Source organism: Crotalus tigris, unplaced genomic scaffold (genome assembly GCF_016545835.1).
Source record: "Crotalus tigris isolate CLP2741 ecotype Arizona unplaced genomic scaffold, ASM1654583v1 scf7180000018030.5226217, whole genome shotgun sequence".
Classification (NCBI taxonomy): Eukaryota; Metazoa; Chordata; class Lepidosauria; order Squamata; family Viperidae; genus Crotalus; species Crotalus tigris.
Window position 1 is genome coordinate 1,772,335 of NW_024096786.1, and position 22,317 is coordinate 1,794,651.

A 22,317-nucleotide genomic window follows, 5' to 3' on the forward strand; every position below is an offset into this window, starting at 1 on the left:
GAGTCACTCTATGGTAGATCATTCAGAGTGGCGTCTGCATCCCCGCCTCTTCCAGGACATCACACATCAGTTTGGTCAACCCAGGGTCGACCTATTCACCTCCTCAGCGAACGCCCAAGTTCCCTGGTTTATCTCTCGGTTTCCATCTCAGAGGTCGGAGGGAGCAGATGGCGTCCACAGTCCTTGGCTGGAGGACTACTGTATGCCTTTCCACCTTTTCCTCTGATTCCGACTGTCATCAGGAAACTGTTGCAGGAACAAGCAGAGCTGATATTTGTGGCCCCACATTGGCCGAGGCGACCATGGTTTGCGGATCTCGTGAACCTCGCCGTAGCTTCCCCGTGGAGAATTCCTCCAGATAGGATAATTTTAACGCAAGGGGTCATACAACACCCAGACCCTCAATGGCTCCAATTAGCCATCTGGCATCTGAACGCCAGTTCCTGACACGGGGATCTTACTCCTCAAGAGTAATATCAATGATTCAGGCTTCTAGGCGGCCGGCGACAAATAGGAGCTACAATGCCATTTGGAGAAACTTCTGTCACTGGTGTGATCACAATGGCTTGTCCATCTCTTCTGTCATTATCCCGAGGGTACTGGAATATCTCTTGGAGGGAGTGGATATGGGCCTAGCAGCCAGTACTATCCACAGGCAAGTGGTGGCACTCTCCACAGTTTTCACATGTGCCAATACTGCACTGTTGTCTCATCACCCAAGGGTGCGATCCTTTATCAAGGGGATTACAAATAGCAAGCCGTCCATTGGTACCCCACTTGGGAGTTGCCCCGGATTCTACAGGCTATTACAGGATCCCCCTTTGAACCCATCAGATCTTGTACTCTTCGTCCCTTGTCTCATAAGGTGGCCTTCTTGGTTGCAATCATATCGGCAAGGCGTGTTTCGGAACTGGCAGCTCTTTTCGTTAGGGAAGACTTGTGCACCTTTCATCATGACAGGATGGTACTGCAGTTGGACCCTTTGTTCATCCCCAAGGTAAACACATTGTTTCATCAGACACAGGAGATCGTGTTATCGGACTTTGTCCCAACCAATCACACGTCCTGGAGCAGCAGTGGCATTCCCTGGACGTGCGCAGGGCACTGCATTATTACCTTAAGAGGACTGCGCCTTTTCGTAAATCTGAAGCACTTTTTGTCTCCTGTACGGGCTCCAAAGGTCAGAAGGTTTCTTCTTCTACTACTGCTCGGTGGATTAAGGCCTGCATTGCAGAGTCATACCAGGTTTGCTCCTTGCCAGTTCCAAGCAGTATAACACACATTCCACGCGCAGTGCTTCCACATTGGCTGCGTGGCAAACTCAGGCTTCTATAGTTGACATCTGTAGGGCAGCGACGTGATCATCGCCTTCACTTTTCATCCCTCACTACAAGCTCGACAAATTTGCTTCTGCAGATGCTTCTTTCAGCCGCCGGATCTTACAACAGGTGATACAATTCAACACCGACACTTGACCGGCCTGCGTCCCACCCGTGGGATCACATGGGCTTTGGTATGTCCCATTCGTGGATTCTACATTCCTTCCATGCTGGAGAAGGGGCATTGTCTTACCTGAACGCCTTTTCTCAGCATGAGGAATGTAAAATCCACCCCCTCCCTTTCAATTCCGCAGTCAGGTCAGTGTCAGCAGTCTGGGAGCCAACATATCACACAATCATTGGCTTTGCCCTTTTCGAAACTGGAGCATGGTCCAGTCCTGCAGGGCGTGGCAACTTTGATTGATTGGTCTAATTGGGCTAGAGGCCTTCTAAAACCCATTTGTGGATTCTACATTCCTCATTGTTAGAGAATTTTAATTTCTCTGTTGGTGAAAAAATAAATCTGGACTACTGCAAGGCGCTCTACATGGGGCTACCCTTGAAAAGTATTCGGAGACTACAGTTGGTCCAGAATGCAGCCGCGCGAGTGATAGTGGGTGCTCCTCGGTACACCCACGTTACACCTATCCTCCGTGAGCTGCACTGGTTGCCTATTGGTCTCCGGGTCCAATTCAAGGTGTTAGTTATTACCTTTAAAGTTCTATATGGCTTAGGGCCAGGCTATTTGCGAGACCGCCTACTACCTCATAGTTCCCTTCGTCCGGTTAGATCCCACAGGCTGGGCCTCCTTCAGGTCCCGTCGGCCAAGCAGTGCCATTTGGCGGGGCCGCGGGGGAGGGCTTTCTCTGTGATGGCGCCCACGTCTTGGAACCAGCTCCCCCTGGAGATTAGGACCGCTCCCACCCTGTTGGTTTTCCGCAAGCTGCTTAAGATCTGGCTTTTCCGGCAGGCCTGGGGTTTATAAAATCTGACCCCTGGATGAATGTTATTGTATTGTTTGTTTTGTTAAGTTAGGTTGTGTTTTTATTGTTAGCCGCCCGGAGTCCTGCGGGAATAGGGCGGTCTATAAATTTTAATAAATATAAATATAAATATAAAACAGAAGCTCTCACAGTTGACTGCATTTAACTGATTCAAAATAATATATATATATATATATCAAAATATTTACAATACCATACATTCTTTACAGCAACCTAGCTCAATTGAAGACTTCTTACAGAGAGATACAGAGACAAACCAGAGACTGAAAATTCAGCTCCTAACTCAATACCCTTTTGCACAGACTCAGTAGCACTTTCTTCACATTGGCTGACTGAGTTACCACATGACTCTTCCTGCTTATGAATATTCCAACACTCCTCCCTTCGTGACAGGAAGAGACATCAGACCTATCAATTTAATACATTTTCCATAGTTAACATTACCCAGTGGTTTAGTCATCATGTCTACCAAATTATCCTCAGAAGAACAATGATGTAAACTAATCAATTTTCCTTCTACAGCTTCCCTGACATTACAATACTTAATGTCTACATGTTTACTTCTGTTCTTCACCCTGTCATCAGTTGCCATTTTTATACAGGCAGCATTATCTTCAAATACCTTTACAGATTCTTTTACATTAATATTTAAATCTTGCAACAACTGTACATCATTACTTGGCAATACCTTTTTCTTATATACCCACTTACAACCCACAGCTTTGGTTCCTTGTGGCAAAGTCACTGATTTAAATACTTCATGGTCTCCCGTGGATTTCATCTCTTTATCCATGGCCTCCTTCCATCTTTCTTGTTCAGCTTTTTGTAACGCCAATACTTCTTTATAACTTCTTGGCTCATACCACACATTGAAAACCTTTACCTTGCTGGCAGAATACCTGTCAGGTGGAATTCCTTTGTTACATTACTCTGACCTACGTGGTATTAACTGCTTCTGTGTCTCAAGTCTTTCTGGTTTCATGTCTTGTTCAGCCTCTCCTCCCTGAACATTGTCATCTTCAATAATTATTTTTTATCATTAGATGAGTTATTGTCATTAAATAGATCACCGTCATTAAGTGGGACATACCCAGAATTTGCATTAATTTGTCCCAATTTTGTTCTGCAAAATTAGCAGACCTTGAAATTACAATTCTTTTATTTCCATCACTAAAGCGATATCCTTTTGACCCTGGCTCATATCCCACAAACCTGAGCTTTCTTGCCTTTTGCTGTCCCTTTCTTCTGATTGCTTTTGGAATATGTACCCGTGCAGTACTTCTCAAATGTGCCAGTGATGGCTTTCTCCCATATAGAATGGCATATGGAGTATTATTAACGGAGGAACTCCACAGCCTGTTAACTATATAATTGGTAGTCAATATGGCTTCTCCCGGATAAATGGATAGAATTTATACAATTTAAATTGGATATAAAAAATATCATATTGCTTTTTCATAATTTATATATATATATATATATATATATATATATATATATATATATATATATATATATATATATATATATTTCAGTCTTAGTTTTTTTTTCTTTTTTATATATAATTTTTTTAAATTCCTTTTTAATTAAGCCTATATTCTGCTCTGGGAAGCTCAGGGGGGGAAGGGGGGTGTTTTGGGGGGGGATGGGGAAGGGGATGTTATGTTTAGTTTTTTGTATATGTTGTTTTTTGTTTTTGAATCGTTGTATTTTTTTCTGTTTTTTTGTAAAATTTATAAAAATTTTCAATAAAAAAAAAATATGGCTTCTCCCCAATATGACCTGCTCATACCAGAATCTTCTAATAATGAATCCTTCATTGTTTGCAAAACATCATTCCTTCTTTCAGCTACACCGTTCTCTGCTGCTGTGTAAGGATTTGTACGTCTGTGTCTTATCCCCAACTGCCCCAACCATTGTTGGAATTTAGTTGACATAAATTCAGTATCTCTGTCAGTTTGCAACTGACACACTTGTTGTCTGTACCTCTCTCCAAAACTTACCCACTGTTTGAATTGTTGTAGCACCTCTGTCTTTGCTCTAAGCAAGTATCAAAAACTATACCTGCTATAATCATCAACAATTACCAGTGCATATTTTGCTCCTCCCAAACTGGTTTGCATAGATCCCACCAGATCTGCATGGACCAGCTCTAGAACTCTTTTTGTTTGTCTTGTGCTATATTTACTAACTGGGAATGCCTTTGATTCGATGCTTTGCATACTGCACAGTCCAAATATGTTTTGCATCCCTTCAAATTTAGCCCTTCTGCAAAATCTTGCATTTGCTGCAAAACTTTAAAGCTTGCATGGCCAAATCTTCTATGTAGAAGATGAACACACAAATCATGCTCTGCAACATTCTTAAATATATGGGAACATTGAACCTTTTGTCCCTGCAATACATATAGATTATTTTCCTTTATGCCTTCTGCACAAATATTCCCATTCCTTTTGATGAGACACTTCCCATTTACAAAAATGATCTCAAAACCTTGTTTGACTAAATTAGACACACTTAACAAATTATGCTCTATCTCAGGTACACAAAGCACATTGGTAAACTTTGATTCCAAATATGGAATTTTTACATCGCCTTTTCCAATGACTTTTGCTTTCTGGCCATTTGCCAAAGTCTCAGCTTCTTGTGCTACTGGAACAAACCTGCAAAATAATTCAGAGTCATTAACAATTGTTTGACTTGCCCCACTATCTATTAGCCACTTGTCTGTTGTTGCTATAGCAATCTTGTGCAACACCAAAATGTTCCTTTTGCAAATCAGTCTTTTTTGCTTGCACAAATGTCCTTCGCTGTAAATTGTTCTTCTGCAAACAGTTCCTTTTCAGATGTGTCTTTGCTCCACAAATGTACCAATTCTTTTCTTGCTTAGCTCTCTGCCTGCAAAATGTTTCTTCTTCGGAGACTTGCAGTCTGGACCCCCTCTTCAGGAATTTCACCTCCTCTGGCTGCTTTTAAAATGGCGCTTTTTTTTTCTTCATTAAGCAAATATGCCTTTAAAGCCTCAAAATTTAAGTCTTGCTCTTCTTTACACTCAAATACGGCAGAAACTGTGTCCCAGGTTTTATCTAAACTGTTCAACACCAATAAAACCTTCTGGGACTCAGAGAATTTAATCCCACGTTGTTCTAAGCCCAAAAATAAACTTTGCATTTTATTTAAATGCTGTTCCACAGATTCACCTGGTTGCAAACAGGCCCTGTAAAGTTTTCTTGACAATTTCACTATATTGCATGCAGAAACATTCACGTGCACAGCTTTCAACTTCAACCAAATCTCCTTTGCAGTCTTTAAATTTGCAACATTTAGAAATTGTTCATCATCTAAATTCAAGATGAGATAAGCCATTGCTTGATCATGACTTTTCTGATCAGCAGCTGCAAATACATGTGGTGGATTTTCTATGATATACCACAGCTCTTTAGCTTTCAGCAAACATTCCATTTTAGCAGCCCATATAATGTAATTCTTCTGGGCCAAACGAGGCACAGAATTTTCCTTAAATTCCATTGCAGCCATTCTGCTAATTCTGCCTTGTTCTTATACTTTCTAAACACAGGCAATTTCTTCCAGCTTTAAATTACAATGCAATCCTTAGTAAGCTCTGGGCCCATAACCTGTTAGAGAATTTTAATTTCTCTGTTGGTGAAAAAATAAATCAGAAGCTCTCACAGTTGACTACATTTAGCTGATTTAAAATAACTTCTTTATATATATATCAAAATATTTACAATACCATACATTCTTCTTTACAGCAACATAGCTCAATTGAAGACTTCTTACAGAGAGATACAGAGACAAACCAGAGACTGAAAATTCAGCTCCTAACTCAATACCCTTTTGCACAGACTCAGTAGCACTTTCTTCACATTGGCTGACTGAGTTACCACATGACTCTTCCTGCTCATGAATATTCCAACACTCATGCTGAGAAAAGGCGTTCAGGTAAGACAACGCCCCTTCATAAAGCAACACACTTTAAAATATTTGACCATGGTATTTTGATTTCATCTGTAAAAGAAATTTACTAATTTTAGCAGTTCTTTTGAGATTGCTTTTGAAAAGGAATTGTTTTTGGACAATTGCCTTGTACAGCGTGGCAATAGCACATTAAATGTCCACATATCTGTAAGGTCCCTGGCTCTTACTTAAATTTGTGATACCATTAAAAGTCTAATCAGGCAACTCAAACAGAGGCTTCTTGAGGAAACATTGCTTTAATTGATCAAATAAAACAGATGGGTGGCAAACAACCTGGAACGCTGGCAGAGTTACATCCAGAAGTGTGACACCTTAAAAAGTTAGTAGCATTACTTTATAAACTTTGTCAGCCAATGAAAATCAGACAACAGAGCCATTGCATCATAAGGAAGACATCAATCATTCCTGTACACTCCCTTATTCTGTCCTTCGGTACATCCCATCCATGTACATTTTTTCCTACGCTTGCATGAAATTTGTCCCTAATGCAAACGCTGATTATAAAAGCGAGATAGCAATAGTTAGGCTAAACAATTTCTTTTTGTTCCAGTTATAGAACGCTTCATATCTTTACTGAATTACCATTCATAACAGCTTCTTAAAATAAATTAAATTGCCCAGATTTTGCTTGAATGTGTATTTTTGAAGTGCTTGGAAATTAACGTACTTGGAATTTTCCTAGGTTCAATTTAAAAAAAAATTCCAGAAGGTAAAATTTAGTTCAAGTCGGAATTCTCAAATAATATGTTCAGGCATTCTAATATATTTACTTGTATTCTAATATATACTTTAAATGGAGAGTATTGTATTTCTAATTAAGATAAATAATATCTGGTATGGCAAACTCCTGTTTAGTTTATTCATAACCTCTTCCCCACCCCCTACCCCAGTTTTCTTAGCATTTTCTTAACATTTTTCAGAAGTGGTTTGCACTGTCATTTTACTAAGGCTGAGACAGAAAGTAGTTGTCAAAAGTTACCCAGCTGACTTCATATCAAAGGCAGGAGTAGCATTTTCAGTCCTCCAGTTTCAAGTCTAGGGTCTGTAACCACTACACCAATCTGGCTTTTGTTTTGCTATCAGTCTTTAAATATTAATAATGTTAATTCAAAATATCAAAACCATTCTGATATATATGACCAATAAATATGAGTCAAAATCATTCTTTATAATTGTCTGAACAAGCCCTTGCAATTCTCTTAATTAATATTCTTATGGTCAATTATGATACTTTGTTTTCTCTATATGTATGTAGATGTTTAAGCTGATGATAATTTACAAAGTAGTGCTAACAAGGTTGCCACCAGATGGTGGAAATATATATATTCATCAAGATAGACTTTTAAGTAAATGGGAAATGCCACTTAGTTCCCTTTTTAGTTTACTTATTTTTCTATTCTCTGAGATATTATTCCTCCATCTTTTTGAGACCTCCATATTCTTTGATCTATTGCACACAAAAACGGAGAGAAGGGGTCTGGAAGATGAAACAGAATTTCTTCTATCATCTTTTGTTAAATATGGCTTTTGGTTAAATATGACACTCTTTTACCATTTTACCATAATGAAGGATCATTATTGCAAGTTATGAAAACACATCAAGAATGGTAGTTAAAATAGTAACTGCTAATGTTAAAAGGGATCTAATATCTTTTTAAAGATGTCGTAGTAAGGTGGTTGCACTGGGGAATTTGCTCTGAGGAGCAAACATTTTGGTAGCCTCTGCTTTAATTGGGAAATACTAGATTACTTCCCAATATATTGACCTGCTGCTTTTCCACTTTCAAATAGGATACATTCCATCTTATAATGGCAAATTATTGTTGATATAGAAAACAGATAGACAGAATATGGGGCTTAATTATAAAATTTAAAAATTGTTTATGATCTTGAGGGATTCAGTAGTATTTGTCTAAATAACTGAACACTTTCTCTCACGAATATGTTACTGAAATAGCTAATCTGGGCAAATGTTTCAGTCAAAATTACTATAGCTGTTATAGCACAGGTTCGTAACTTATGAATATTTGATCTGCCAATTTGTTCTGACAACAATTTTTAATCATGTTAATTTTCATGATTGTCTCTTTAGGTCTTAATGATATCACAATGTTTGTAATTTAGTATTTGTAACAAGGTATAAGTATTCTTATTATAATAGATGTATTATTTTTGTTGGTTTCCTGTTGTAGTGACAAAAGTGGCTAGGTATATTTGGATAGGATGGAAACTATGTTTGTGTGTATGTAGGTTAGCCATGAAGGCCAACTGAGTGACTTTGGGCCAGGCACTCTCTCTCAGCCCAACACACTTCCCAGGGTTATTGTTATAGAGATAATAGGAGAAGGAAAGTGCATTAGACTTGTTGGCCACCTTGAGGTATTTTTAACAATAAAGGCAGATACTAACAAACAAACTTGAAATAAGTTAAGGAGGAGAAATATTATCTACTATGCAAAGATACTCGCATTTTTACAAAGCTGGATTGAGTCATTTGGGTTCATGTTTAATGTTATTCTGCATTAAGTTTGTCTCTGCATGTAGATTTTGTTTCATTTCTAAAAAAGACCAAATGATTTTTTTCTAGTAAATCCTTATGGAGATTTTAGTATTATTCAATAATATTGGATCCTTTTCTTATTCAGTTGCATACATTCTGATATTATAGAACTGGAGACATAGATGAATTTTGTCAGAAGAGTCCAAATTATTTGTACTGTATTTTGCTTTTTCCAGTTTGGCTAATTAAATACATGCATAAAAGTTTTATTTCCTCATGATGTACAAAGTATGGATCCAAAATTCAGAGATAACAAAATCAAAATTAAAAATATTTGATGGCCAAAAATAATAAATTTAAATCACGTCACAGGGAAATCTTGCTGGAAACAGTATTTTCAAAAATTACTGGTTAATTAGGAATGAACAGTCAAAGCATATGATAATTTTTGGGGTCATAATGCTGTAGATTCTTTGTGAATGGCTTTAGGAATTCCATATCATACTCCCAAAGCTAAGAGTCTGAAAATCTGGCATTTTTGGTGTTTCTCTAATTGTTTCTGAAATTACTTGATATAGTGTCTCAGACATCAAAGTGGTCTCCAGCTTTATGGATGTTCTTGTTTATTACTATTTTATATTTATTCAACTAGTACAAAGATGGCTACTTGATTTTAGTAATATCTTATGCTGTATTTATGGTTTATAGTGATTAAGATCTGCATTAATAAATTAATAGAGAAGAGAAGCTCAGTATAAAATTGAGACATAATCTGCAAGCTGAGGTGAGTAGATGAAAATTGGATAAAAATAACTGAGCAAGAGGATAATAAATGAAGTATTCCAGAAAGGTCATAAAGGCAAGCATTAAACAGTCTTGTAACATAAACAACACGCACAACACTAATGCACTTCTTGAATTGGTGTACAGCTAGTGTGTGGCAAATACCAGTTAAATTAATTTCCCTTTTCCCCCATCGAATATGGACTCCTGGTAACAACATGGATGTGTTGTTTTTATATAGTAATGTAGTTTTATCCAGACCTTTTGTCTTCCTAAATTTTTAAAGCTCCCAGGAAGATATGAAAATACAGCAAGAATCATTTGAATATGACAAGATAAGGAAAAAGGTAATAAATAATTTTTATTCAAATAGTTATAGGTTTAACATTCTGATGTTACAGAGGTATACTAATAGGACAAAATCTTGCCTTCATTTTACTTAACATTAATTAGACAAGCCACTTTGTTTTGGACCATGAGATGTATTCTGTATATTTTAGAATTTTCACATAAATAATTTGTTTGCTTCTTATCAGAGAAAGACTTCTCTAAATCATTGCTTTTTGGTTGAGTGAACTATTTATTTTAAAACATGATAGAGTTTTCAAGATATTGTAAACTTAATCCATAAGTACAACTTAGTATAAATATCTGTGATAAATGTTTCTTTCCTTGCTCAACAAGTGAAGCCAAAGTTTACCTAGCTTTTTGATGGCCTTTCCTATTATTAATTGATGCTTGGCAGATAGTCTAGGACAGGGGTGTCAAACTGCCAGCCCGTGGGCCAGTTGCATCATGCGGAGGTCGCACCCACCCCAGCTCCGGCAATGTGAAAAAAGTCACAATATGTCGCAACACATCACATGACGCAGCGAGTTTGACACCCGTGGTCTAGGATATATCACTAATCACAGTTCTAGTATTGTGTATAATATAAAATATATTTAATTCAAAATAATTGTATGTGCTGAATAGGAGTCAAGCAAAATTAAACTTTAGAAAAGATAATGTGAAATGTAATCTAGTAAAAATATATTCTACATAAACACATATTTACTAAATGGATAAAAATGCCCTGCCTTTTTTCCTGCCTTCCAGGACATGGAAAGTAATAGAGCAGATGTTGTACTTACAGTTCAGAAGAAGCAAAAGAAACAGCAGTTAGCATATAATTTAGAGCTTTTTAAAATAAAAGGTGATGGTTACTTGAATAAATGTCAGGGTGAGTTTTATGGTTTTTTTCATACATGGCAAAAGTGCAAACATATTGTTGACAGTGGGGACCAGAAATGTAATGTTGGTGCATTAAGTGAGAAAAACATCCACAGAGATAGACAGTATAGTATTTTTTTTTCAGAATGATGCCAGACTGGCCCTTGTTTTCAGAATTGGCATTAATACCATAACTGAAGATGAAGAGTTCAGGATAAATGCACATATCCTGTCTATCTTTCCATTCTTGCTAAGCGCTTCCAACACTGTATAAAGAAATGCGCTTACATTTGATAGAGCAGAAAATGAGAATAATATATTTGGCAACCTGGGCATTTTTAAAGCCCAATAAATTCCCTGCTGCCAAATGTCACCACCACTACGAAGGATCTGCAGCTAAAAATGATATTATTGAGACTGAGATATTTATGTTTCAATATGTTGGTATTTCTAATGCAGGTTGTTCAAGCAATCTTTTTTGGGATCTGTGTTCTGACTGATCTTTCCAGCCTTCTGACTAAAGGAAATGACAACCAAGAACAACAAAGGCAACTAAGAAAACTCATCTCCCTACGTGACTGGATGATGGCTGTCTTAGCTTTTCCCATTGGGGTTGTAAGTACCGTGAAAAGAAAGGAATTTCCTTCCAATTTAGAGTTCTTGGTTTTTAATCTGTTTTTAAAATGTCAGTTATTTAAAGAAAAGCTCATAGTCACCAGTACAATTTTATATATTAAAAGTGCCATTTATTTATTGCATTTATAAGTATTTCTATTTATTCATTCAATGTAATTATATTAACAAAAATGTTTAGTATATAAGTTCAGTGTGGGCAATATAGGATTGCTGTATAGAAAAATGAACTGTATTTTCCAGCTTTAAATGTATAGTTTATATCTATGTCATACCTCCAAGTTCACATGTAATATAAAAATAATGATTAAAACAATTAAAAGTACTGATAATCAATATAAAGTGCATTTGTTAGACAAACAGAACAGCAAAAGAGCATAGAGTTCTTAAAAGTTTGTGAATTGTTTTTAATTTTCAAAAATTCAGCATCATGACTTAAAACATGATCTAATTTTTACACAAGTTCTAAAACTAAAGAGAATGTAATTAAACAAATGAGTCAGAACCATTAGACTTGTTCATTTATTCATTGAGGAAAATAATCCAAAGCTACATATTTGTGGTAAAAGTATGTGAATCTTTGCTTTCAGTTACTAGTGTGCTCCCTTGAAGCTAAAGATTTCCAATTACTGTTAATCTATAGGATTAAAATCAGGATTTTGACTTAGCCTTTCCAAAATATTTATTTGTTCTGCTTTGGTTGTACAACTCATCTGTTTAAGGTTATTGTCTTGCTACATGACCCATTTTCAGCTTCAGTTCACAGACAGATACCCTGACATTTTCCTTAGAATTTTCTGGTGCAATTCAGACTTCATGGTTCCCATCCCATTCCACTGATACCTCATGATCATTAATGGCAAGTTGTCCTAGTCCTCAAGAGGCAGAAAAGCGGATCCAAACCATCATACTACCACCATCATATTTTACAGATAGCTTCTTATATTGGAATAGGGTTTGCCTTTTGTCAAACATAATACTTTTTATTCACACCAAAATTTTTCTATTTTTGGACTCATCTTTCTACAGAACACTTTTCCAATAACTTCTGGCTTATCCACATGGTGTTTTGCAAACTGTAGACTGGCAACAGTGTTCTTTTTGAAGAGTAGTAGTGCTCTCTGGGTTTCTTTGAAAGCTCCTGGATTATTACATGTTTTGTTCTTGGTGTGATCTTCTGGGGAGGATAACATTGGTGTTGAATGGCCTCCATCTGTACATGATCTTCCTGATAGTGGACTGATGGAGTCCAAACGCTTTGGGAATGATTTTTGTAACTTTTTACAGCCTAGTGAGCCTCAATAGCTGTTTCCTCAGAAACGTTACTTTGTTCAAGTCACTCTCCTATATATCTGTATTGTGAAGATCAGACTTAGTTAATGAATAATCAGAAGTCTGTACTTTAAGTAAGGCAAAACTTCCCACGCTCATACCTGCTGAAAATGCAATTGATTGAAACACCTGACTCTAATTTCTCCTTAAAATGAATTCATGGTCCTAAAGAAGTGTGGGCAAACCAGCAGGGGCTACAGGTGGGCGGTAGGGAGCATAGGCAGGTTGGTGAGAGCTGCAAGTAGAGAGGTTGCTGCAGGTCAGTGCATGGTATTAAGAGCAGGCTGGTGGAGTGGGTACTATGGAGTATGAGATCTCTGGGACTTTGCCTCTGGAAAGCGGTCAGGGAAGGTTACCAATGGCGATCACGTGATTGTGGGATGATGCAACTATGATAAGTGTGAACTGGTTGCCAAATGCCCAAATCCAATCATTTGTCTGTGTGAGTGCTGTGACATCTAAAATTTCAAGAACTGGTTTAAATACCACTCATTCAATGTCGTCCTAACTTTGAACAGTCACTGAATTGGGCATAGCTACATAACTTGGTATATCATCTTTGTATATTTTTACTAAGGTATCACTTTGTATATCAATTTTGTATATTTTGCATTTTCAATTTCATTCATTATGCACATTCAGAAGGCTTTTGTTCATTAAAAGAGTTTTGCTGCACACAAAGTCCTTTTCTACTTTCTGAGATGAAGCCGTAAAATCTAATAGGTGCAGTTTCTTAAAAAACACATTTTAATACTATCATTGTAATTAGAGACAGTAATGTCTGAATGAAATTTTAGAAAGCTAAGTTAAAAAAATTGAACAAATAATGAAAATATAGGTAAAGAATCATAAATAGGGAAAGCAAAAAATCAGTGAAACTTTTGGCAGAATAAAAAAGCCTGCAACCGCAAGAGAGGGGGAACCAAAGAGAAGTGTGAAATATTTTATTATATTTTTCTAGATTTCTAGAGTTGATACATCTTAAGGAATTGTTTTGATCCAGATCTATTTTTTAGTAATTATGTCAATTATATTGGGACATTTAGATTTCTCCAGCACTGGAGATGGATAATCCACGCAGTGGGTTGAGACTGTATTCCTGGCCAATCAGATCAGTCAGCCAAAGTTGCCACGCCCCGTCTTGGACCATGATCCTTAGTCTTGACTGATCTGGCCATACAGACAGACCTACAACTTTGGCTCCTGGGCAGGTATAGTTCCTTTCCATTGGGGGGATTTTTTCTAGTAGCTGAAATTGCTTAGTTTAAAAGTTAATTAGAGATAATTTAATTCAATTTAATTGATTACTCAAAAATTTCCTTGCTAAATTGTAAGACTCAGGAAGTCAGATTCCTACAGGGGAAACCACCCCCACTTAAAAGGGGGAAATCCCTAACTGCCCTCCCTAACCCAAACCCCAGCCACCTTCCAGCAGCCGGCAGCCGCCTTAAACAAACAGGGAGGCTCGGGCAACCCCTCGCGTTTAAAACAAACAAAACAAAAAAGACAGAAAGGCAAGCAGTTAGCGAGGGAAGCGGAGGACAAAGGGGACGCATGCTGGGAGGGAGATTGATTAAGGGAAACAGCTGGCATGCGAAGGAGCAGTCTTTTTCACTCCAGGCTGCTCAGGATTTTTTAAACGAGGCGCCATTGTCTGCACAGCTGGAAGCACGCGCAGCTCTTTGTTACAACCGCACGTGGCATAGGCAGCCTTGTTAACACATGCGCAGTAGTCTCTTGGCAGCGGCGGCCATATTTTTTGTCCAAACAGGGGAGTTAAAGCTCCCTGAGAAAGCTAGGTTCAGCCGCTGGAGTGAATTAATAGGCAAGCAGTACTGGGGTACTAAAGCATCTATTATTCATTCAGAGACATTCAAATCAGACACATAGCTACTGGTTCCAGGACTTGGTGTCTTCTACCTAAAGTAAATAAGAACCTTTCATAACTAACTGTGTTTAGTTGCCTTTGGCTCCTTCCAGACTTCGGGTCCCCCATTAGTGGCCCGTACGCTTCTGGATTTAGTGGTGGGTTCCAGGCATTCCCATTAGCGTGCCTGTTCTTATCCGTGCACAGTGACTAACTCTGACAATTTTGCAGAGTCTGCTCCTGAGTTCCAGACGCCCCCAGTAGTGCGCCTGTCCTTACTCAAAGTTGGAGCTCTCCTACTACCTGGGTCCCCCCTATCGCGGCCCAGCGTTAGTGGAGAATGGAGGAAGCAATCATTCCCTCCACTGGAGCCCCGCCTTCATCCTCTGGAGCACCTGCTTCAGAGGATTCGGAATCCTCTGCAGCCCCTAGAAAGGCTGCAAGGAAGTCATCAAAGAAGGCTGACAAACAGGCAATCAGAAGACACCAAGCCCTAGAAAAAGAGTTCGACAGAGCCCAGAAAAGGGCCAGAATTGAAAATAGGCAGAATGGGGGAATAGGTCCTGATCTACCGCTGGGTCTCCCTTCATCCCCACGGGCCATTTGGTCATTAGGGAACTCATCACAGTCCCAAACAGAGGGTGGGATAGGCGAATTCTCATCGCTCTCCCGATCCCCCTCCCCACGGAGGTTACAGGAAACCCCGAGGACCATGCTAACCACAGCACCTGCAGGGTCGCAGGCAATGGTCACTCCTCCTGCATTGACGGGGGATCTGCTAGCTACCCTAATAGCACAGGCAGTGGACCGTGCATTTGAGGCCAGGGCTCAAACTTCAAAAGCCAAGCCTCTAGGACTTAGAACGAGGCATCGGGAGGAAACGGAGGACCATCAGGACCTCTCCTCCATCTCAGACTCGTCGGTCTCTGAGGAAGCTTACCTGGACCAGCCAGGTACGTCACAAGGGATTCAAATGTCTGAGGAGGAGGAGGACACCTCACCTCAAGGGCCGTCCTTCAGCGGCCTGTTTAACCCTTCTCTTTTTGTTACTATTCTGCGCAAGGCTGAGGCCACAGCCCATCTGGGGCATGGGACACCAGCGGAGCCTGTCACAGTTGACACGGAGGCTGAGCCGACGTTCGCCGAAAAGGTAACCACTCAACACCGCATACCATGCCCGACCATGTTCCTAAACACAATAAGGAAACAGTGGGCAGCGCCAACCTCCCTACCGCTTCCTAGCAATGCGGAGAGGAAGCTATTTAACGTAGCAAGGGAGCTAGAGGGAACATTGGAGGTGCCTGTGGTGGACGAACCCATAGGTCCCCTGATATCGGACACGGCCATATCAGGAGATTTTGCTGAGGCTCTTAAAGCCGAGGACCGAAAGAGTGAGTCCAACTACAGGAGAACGCACCAGGCAATAGCTTGGGCTACCAGGGCGTCTACCTCCGCGTCCTTTTTCACCAGAGCCACACTTTGTTGGCTCCGTGAGTTACAGGGCCGGGTTCCCATGGAAGATATACGCACTCACCAGGAACTCAGCAAAATGGTAGCGGCCACGGAATATGCGTCGGACGCAACACTTTTAGCGACCAAGTTTTCAGCCAAGGCAATGGCGGCAAACAACACGAGCAGGCGCATCCTCTGGCTAAAGAACTGGCAGGCGGATACCAAATCCAAGTGGAAATTGGCTTCGGCTCCGTACCAAGGGGCAAAGCTGTTTGGTGAGGCACTAACGCCATACCTGACAGAGAACAAGGACAAGCGCAAGGTCCTTAAACACATGCTTAAAAGGCAGGACAAGAGACCCGGCTCCTGGGGAAGGAAACAATCCTTTCGTACGGAAGCCAGGGTCAACTACTTTCAAAATTCCCAACCCTTCCAAGCTAGACAGGATAGGGAAAGACAGGGGGACAGACAGAACACAAGACATAGGCAAACGCAGGGAAGACGGCCCTTTCGGGGGAACAACCGCCCCTTCCGCCGTACCAGATGACTCCCGCCCAGACCTTCCCATAGGGGGCAGACTAGCAGGGTTTGCTCCCCAGTGGGAAGAGACCACCACGGACGTATGGGTCAGGAACACCATATGTCATGGTCTATCTCTAGAATTTCTCTCAAAGCCCCCGAACCGCTTCCGCCCGTGCCCCTGTCCCACAAACCCAACAAAGAGAAGGCTCATGAACGAGGCCGTTCAGCACCTTCTAAACATACGGGCCGTAGAGCCGGTGCCTATGAACCAGAGAGACCAGGGGTTTTATTCTATCCTCTTCGTGGTCCCAAAACCCTCGGGGGGTTGGAGAGCCGTTTTGGATTTGAAAAGGCTAAATTTCTACATAAAATACCGCAAATTCAAAATGCAGACACTACGCTCCATCCTTGGAAGCGTAAGGAAAGGGGATTTTCTGGCATCGATCGACCTCACGGAGGCATACTTGCACATCCCTATCTCTCTGGCTCACCGCCGCTTTCTACGGTTTGCCTACAGGGGGCACCATTTTCAATACAGGGCACTTCCATTCGGCCTGTCATCAGCGCCCAGGGTGTTCACCAAGATTCTGGCGGTTCTGGCAGCACACCTAAGAAACGTACCAGTCAGAGTCCAGTGCTACCTGGACGATATTCTAATCCAGTCATCGTCCGCCCAGCAGTCTCGGGCGGACCTAAAGTTAGTGATAAAACTGCTGCAGGACCACGGCTTCTCGGTGAACTTTCCAAAGAGCCATCTAACCCCAACTACGAGAATACTCCATCTGGGAGCGGTCATAGACACAAAGGAATGCAAGGTGTACCTATCACAGGAACGCCTCAGCAGCATAAAGAAAGCCGTAAAACAGGTAAGCCGCGATCAGTCAGTGACGCTGGTCTGCCTCTCCCAGCTGCTAGGGAAGATGATATCGACCATAGCAATAGTTCCTTGGGCAAGGCTGCACTCAAGAGAACTGCAGTGGTTCATGCTCCCGTTTCAGAGACAGCAAATCAGTGCATCCCGGAAGAGGGTAGGCATACCTCTGAGAGTACGACACTCCCTCAGGTGGTGGCTATCTCCAGCTCTCCTCAGGGGGTCCCCCTTCAGGGAACCAGACAGAGTAGTAGTCACAACAGATGCGAGCTTATTCGGCTGGGGAGGCCACTTGGGGACCAAGTGGACACAGGGCCGCTGGTCAGCGGTGGATCTCCGACACAACATAAACTGGCTCGAGCTGCGGGCTATTCACCTAGCGTTAAGGCATTTTCACAGCAGCATAAAAGGCAGGCACGTACTGGTCCTGACGGACAACGTGACAGCCAAGGCCCACATAAACCATCAGGGGGGCACACACTCTCGCTCTCGGCCGAGGCCCTCCTACTGGACCTGGGCGGAACAAAATCTGGCCTCCATAAAGGCCTATCGGGGGAGGCAAACATCCAAGCAGATCTGTTGAGCAGATCAACAATAGATCACTCGGAGTGGCAACTACACCCGAGGATCTTCAGGGAGGTCTTCACCGCTTCGGGCTTCCCCAGGTGGACCTTTTTGCCTCTCCTTCCAATGCCCACCTAACTCGGATTCCCATCCAAGGGAGCAGAGCAGACGGACGCGTTACGGAGCCCATGGCCAAGGGGGCTCCTGTACGCGTTTCCACCCTTACCTCTACTTCCGGCGGTAGTACGCAAGATTCTGCGGGAAAGGGCCGAGGTAATCCTTGTGGCCCCTTATTGGCCAAGGAGACCTTGGTTCGCAGACTTGAGGAGTCTCTCCCGCACGAATCCATGGCGGATTCCTCCGGAGAGGATCTCCCTCAAGCAGGGGGAGATCTCCCACCCAGAGCCACAATGGCTACAACTAGCCGTCTGGCTCTTGAACGGTCAATTTTAGCCAAGGGGGCTTGCTCACAGGGTGTAATTAGGGTCATACAGGCATCAAGGCGCCCCTCCACGAACCGTATCTACGAGGCCACGTGGAGAAGCTTCCAATCATGGTGCTCTAAACAGGAATTGTTACTCGAAGGGATCACAATTCCCAAGATCCTAGAATTTTTACTAGATGGCCTAGAGAGGGACCTCTCGCCAAACACGCTGCGCAGGCAAATCGCCGCCCTCTCAACTATACTTTCTGCCAGCCCCGGTGAATCCTTGGGCAAGCATCCCTTAATACGATCCTTCCTCAAGGGGGCTGCGAACATCAGACCGCCAACCGTGCACAGGTATCCATCGTGGGAACTACCACGAGTACTACAAGCTCTTACCAGAGCGCCCTTCGAACCACTCAAAACATGTGACATTCGCTATCTGACCCATAAGGTAGCATTCTTGGTAGCCATCACGTCAGCTCGGCGGATATCCGAGTTAGCTTCTCTCTCAATGAGGAAGGACCTGTGCCATTTTCACAAGGACAAGGTAGTCCTAAGAATAGACCCTTCATTCATTCCAAAGGTCAACTCCCTTTTTCACAGATCACAGGAAATAGTCCTACCAGACTTCTGTCCAAACCCAGCTCATCCCCTGGAGCAACAATGGCACACCTTGGACGTACGAAGGGCACTAAGACATTACATTTCGCGCACAGTGGAATTCCGACGCTCGGAAGCGCTTTTCATATCCTTCCACCCCGCTACTAGGGGCCGGAAGGTCTCGTCCTCTACCATCGGTAGGTGGATTAGGGCATGCATCACTGGGGCATACCAGGCGGAGTCCTTGCAAGTCCCCAAGCATATCACGGCCCATTCCACAAGGAGTGCTGCCACCTCAGCAGCATGGGCCATGCAGGCTTCTATTGAAGAGGTATGCAGGGCAGCCACTTGGGCCTCGCCCTCTCCATTCATTCATCATTACAAAATCGACAAGTACTCCTCTGCAGAGGCCTCCTTCGGTAGGAGGGTTCTCCAGCAGGTTCTAGACCAAAGTTGCACACGGGACCAGTCTATTCCCCAACCCAGGGGACAATAGGCTTTGGTATGTCCCACTGCGTGGATTATCCATCTCCAGTGCTGGAGAAGGGGCGTTGACTTACCTGAACGCCTTTTCTCAGCACAGAGATGGATAATCCACACCCACCCTTATAGACTAGGATAATAGGGTATATTTAGTGGAGCCAAAACGTCTTACTGTTAGTCAATGGCTGCGCTCGAGTCAAGACTAAGGATCATGGTCCAAGACGGGGCGTGGCAACTTTGGCTGACTGATCTGATTGGCCAGGAATACAGTCTCAACCCACTGTGTGGATTATCCATCTCCGTGCTGAGAAAAGGCGTTCAGGTAAGTCAACGCCCCTTTTAGGCAATTGGATGTTGTTGAGTTTTAAGAAATGTTGATTGGGCAACTTGACTAAAATTAGAATCATTTGCTTAAGCATGTCTTTTTGAACCTACCTGTTTCATTAAAGAAGTTCTTGCCACCTGGAGCACCAGATGGTTGCAACCAATGTTGCATTCATTGGCTGACTTTATTTAGGGACAGATGGAAATTCCTGTCTTTTCCACTTTTACTTCATTGGCAAGGTCAGTAAGCTTTCTGTGCTTCACAAAATATTCAAATGCATGCAAGCTTTTTAAAATCATTCATTAATATCACATTTACTTTTTGAAATCTAGCACTGGAGGTTTTTTTTTAATGCTTTTGTTTAATATGATCTTCACTGTTAAATCCTCATGTGGGCCCAAGTGATGTATAACAGGAGTCTGGGTGACTAAATATTACCAAAGTTTGGTGCTAGTTTCACTTACTCCATCCAATGTGTAATACATAAATATGAAAAGTAATCAATCACCTAGCTTAGTTAATTCAGTTACAGAGATAGCCAAAATCAGTTGTGTGAGTTCCTCTTAAAACAGAGCTGATTTGAGTCAGCCTAGTCCTATACAAATCTCTTGAATTTTGCCTCCTTACATCATAAGTTATGTTCTAGAATCTAGAGGAACACAACATCCCACTGAAATATCTGTAGAACTCTGTAAAAAAGCAATGCGCCTGGAAATATTTACAAAACAATTTCTAAAGATCTGGATTAGATTTCATTGATACAGAATTAAGAGACACAATCTTGAAATGGATTGTGTGATCAAAATCACTCCAAGAGCTACCAAATTTTTCCAGTCACCAAGAAGTCATAAAGAAGCCCAGGAAAACATTCAGGAATTTTCACGGTTAACTGATTAACTAGGTTGTGCATTTGATTTGCACTATCATCAGAAGAACACTAATTAAAAATAAGATTCATGGGAAAATAGCAAGTGGAAGCCATGGCTCACTAATGACAACATGGATACTATTCGGTAGTTTGCCATAAAGCAAATAGATGACCCCATCCTCCAATTTTTGGGATTAATGTTCCAGAATCAAAAGTAGAACCATTCAGACTATACAGGTGTCATTATGTCTGGCAGAAACCAAGTATTGCAATAAAAAGGTACCAGCTGCTAGGCATGGAAGTAATATTGTCATGGTATATGGAATATGCTTTGCTGCCTCAGGACTGGTGTAACCTGCCATCATTAAAGAAATCATGAATTCTGCTTTATTGTAGAAAATTCCACAGGATAATATTAAGTAGTGATCTGCTGTATTTTAAAGTTTGTGTTGGTATGCCTTCACATTTGTCATCACCTCCTTAAAGAAGCTTCCTCTCTTCTTATGCTCTCACAGTTTTGACTTGATCACAGGAAAATATACTTTTGATTTAAGGATGCAATAATTCAAACACCTACTTTCCTAGGATCATAGAGTTACTGTGCAAGGCACGAAAAGGCACAGCTTTTTTAGCTTTAGCTTTTTTAGGAAAGTATGACAAGTGTGGCATATGTGCATCTGCATCAGCTCTTAAATGGATTTCTGGCTTAGAGCGTAAACTTTCCTAATATCAGCTAACCAATCATAAGCGAAAGCATAAATAAGCCGTGCACTGATTCCAGACCTACACGCAAAGCTGCAAGAGAACAGGAGAAGAACAAATTCAGCGTTTTAGAATGACCAAATCAGACTCTGGATCTAAAGTCCACAGAAAACCTAGAGGTTGTTCAGTAGTTGAAACTAGAAAACCCTCAAATGTTAAGACTGAATTTTGGAAAAATAAGCCAAAATCCTTATCTATCTGGGAGTCTTGACAGGGAAAGTCACAATCGGCAGGGTTAAATCTCCCCAACCAACACACCCTCTCCAGGTCCTCTGCACACATATTGTCCTAGCCACCCACATAACCCTACCCACCCTCCCTAACCCACACAGCCCCTTTCGTGCACACCCTTGTGCACCCTCTCTGATCTGTGCCATGCATATCCTCCTTGATCTGTGTAGTGCCTGTCGCATATTCTTGTGCATCACTGCATACCCTCCCTGATATGCGTAGCACCTCTCATTCACCTTCTTGCATCTTCATGCGCTTTCTCTTCCGTGACTCATGCCATACGTCTTTCACACCCTTCTGGACCCTCACTATACCTCATACGCACCCGTGCACACACTCTTCAAACTACACCATGCCTTTCTTGTTTCCCCCTCGCACTTTTGTGAATCCTAACCATGCCATCCATGCCTCTTATACACCTTGGCCTGGGACTTGCAACTTCCTCCAGGCTTCTCCACAGACTTTGATTGCAGGTTGCCAGCAGGAAGTTGCCTCACCTAATGATACTAATGATGGCAACATGATTGCCATTGCTAAGCAGACTCAATTGCTTAACAACAGAA

At 41.5% G+C, this 22,317-nt stretch overlaps 1 protein-coding gene across 5 annotated transcripts in view; it reads left to right on the top strand.

The window, feature by feature from the left end:
* The window catches only part of AIG1 (androgen induced 1), a 97,440-nt gene that overhangs the window by 12,416 nt on the left and 62,707 nt on the right, over window positions 1-22,317 (top strand). For 4 of the 5 annotated variants that reach the window (XR_005557105.1, XM_039346823.1, XM_039346824.1 and 1 more), the window contains exon 2: window positions 11,277-11,432. Coding sequence is in view for 4 of the 5 variants with exons in the window: in XM_039346823.1 (XP_039202757.1) it covers window positions 11,277-11,432 (156 nt within the window). In the remaining variant the exon portion in view is untranslated. Of the gene's footprint in view, window positions 1-6,225; window positions 6,287-11,276; window positions 11,433-22,317 lie in introns of those variants that run through there. The other variant, XM_039346822.1, reaches the window with a different exon arrangement.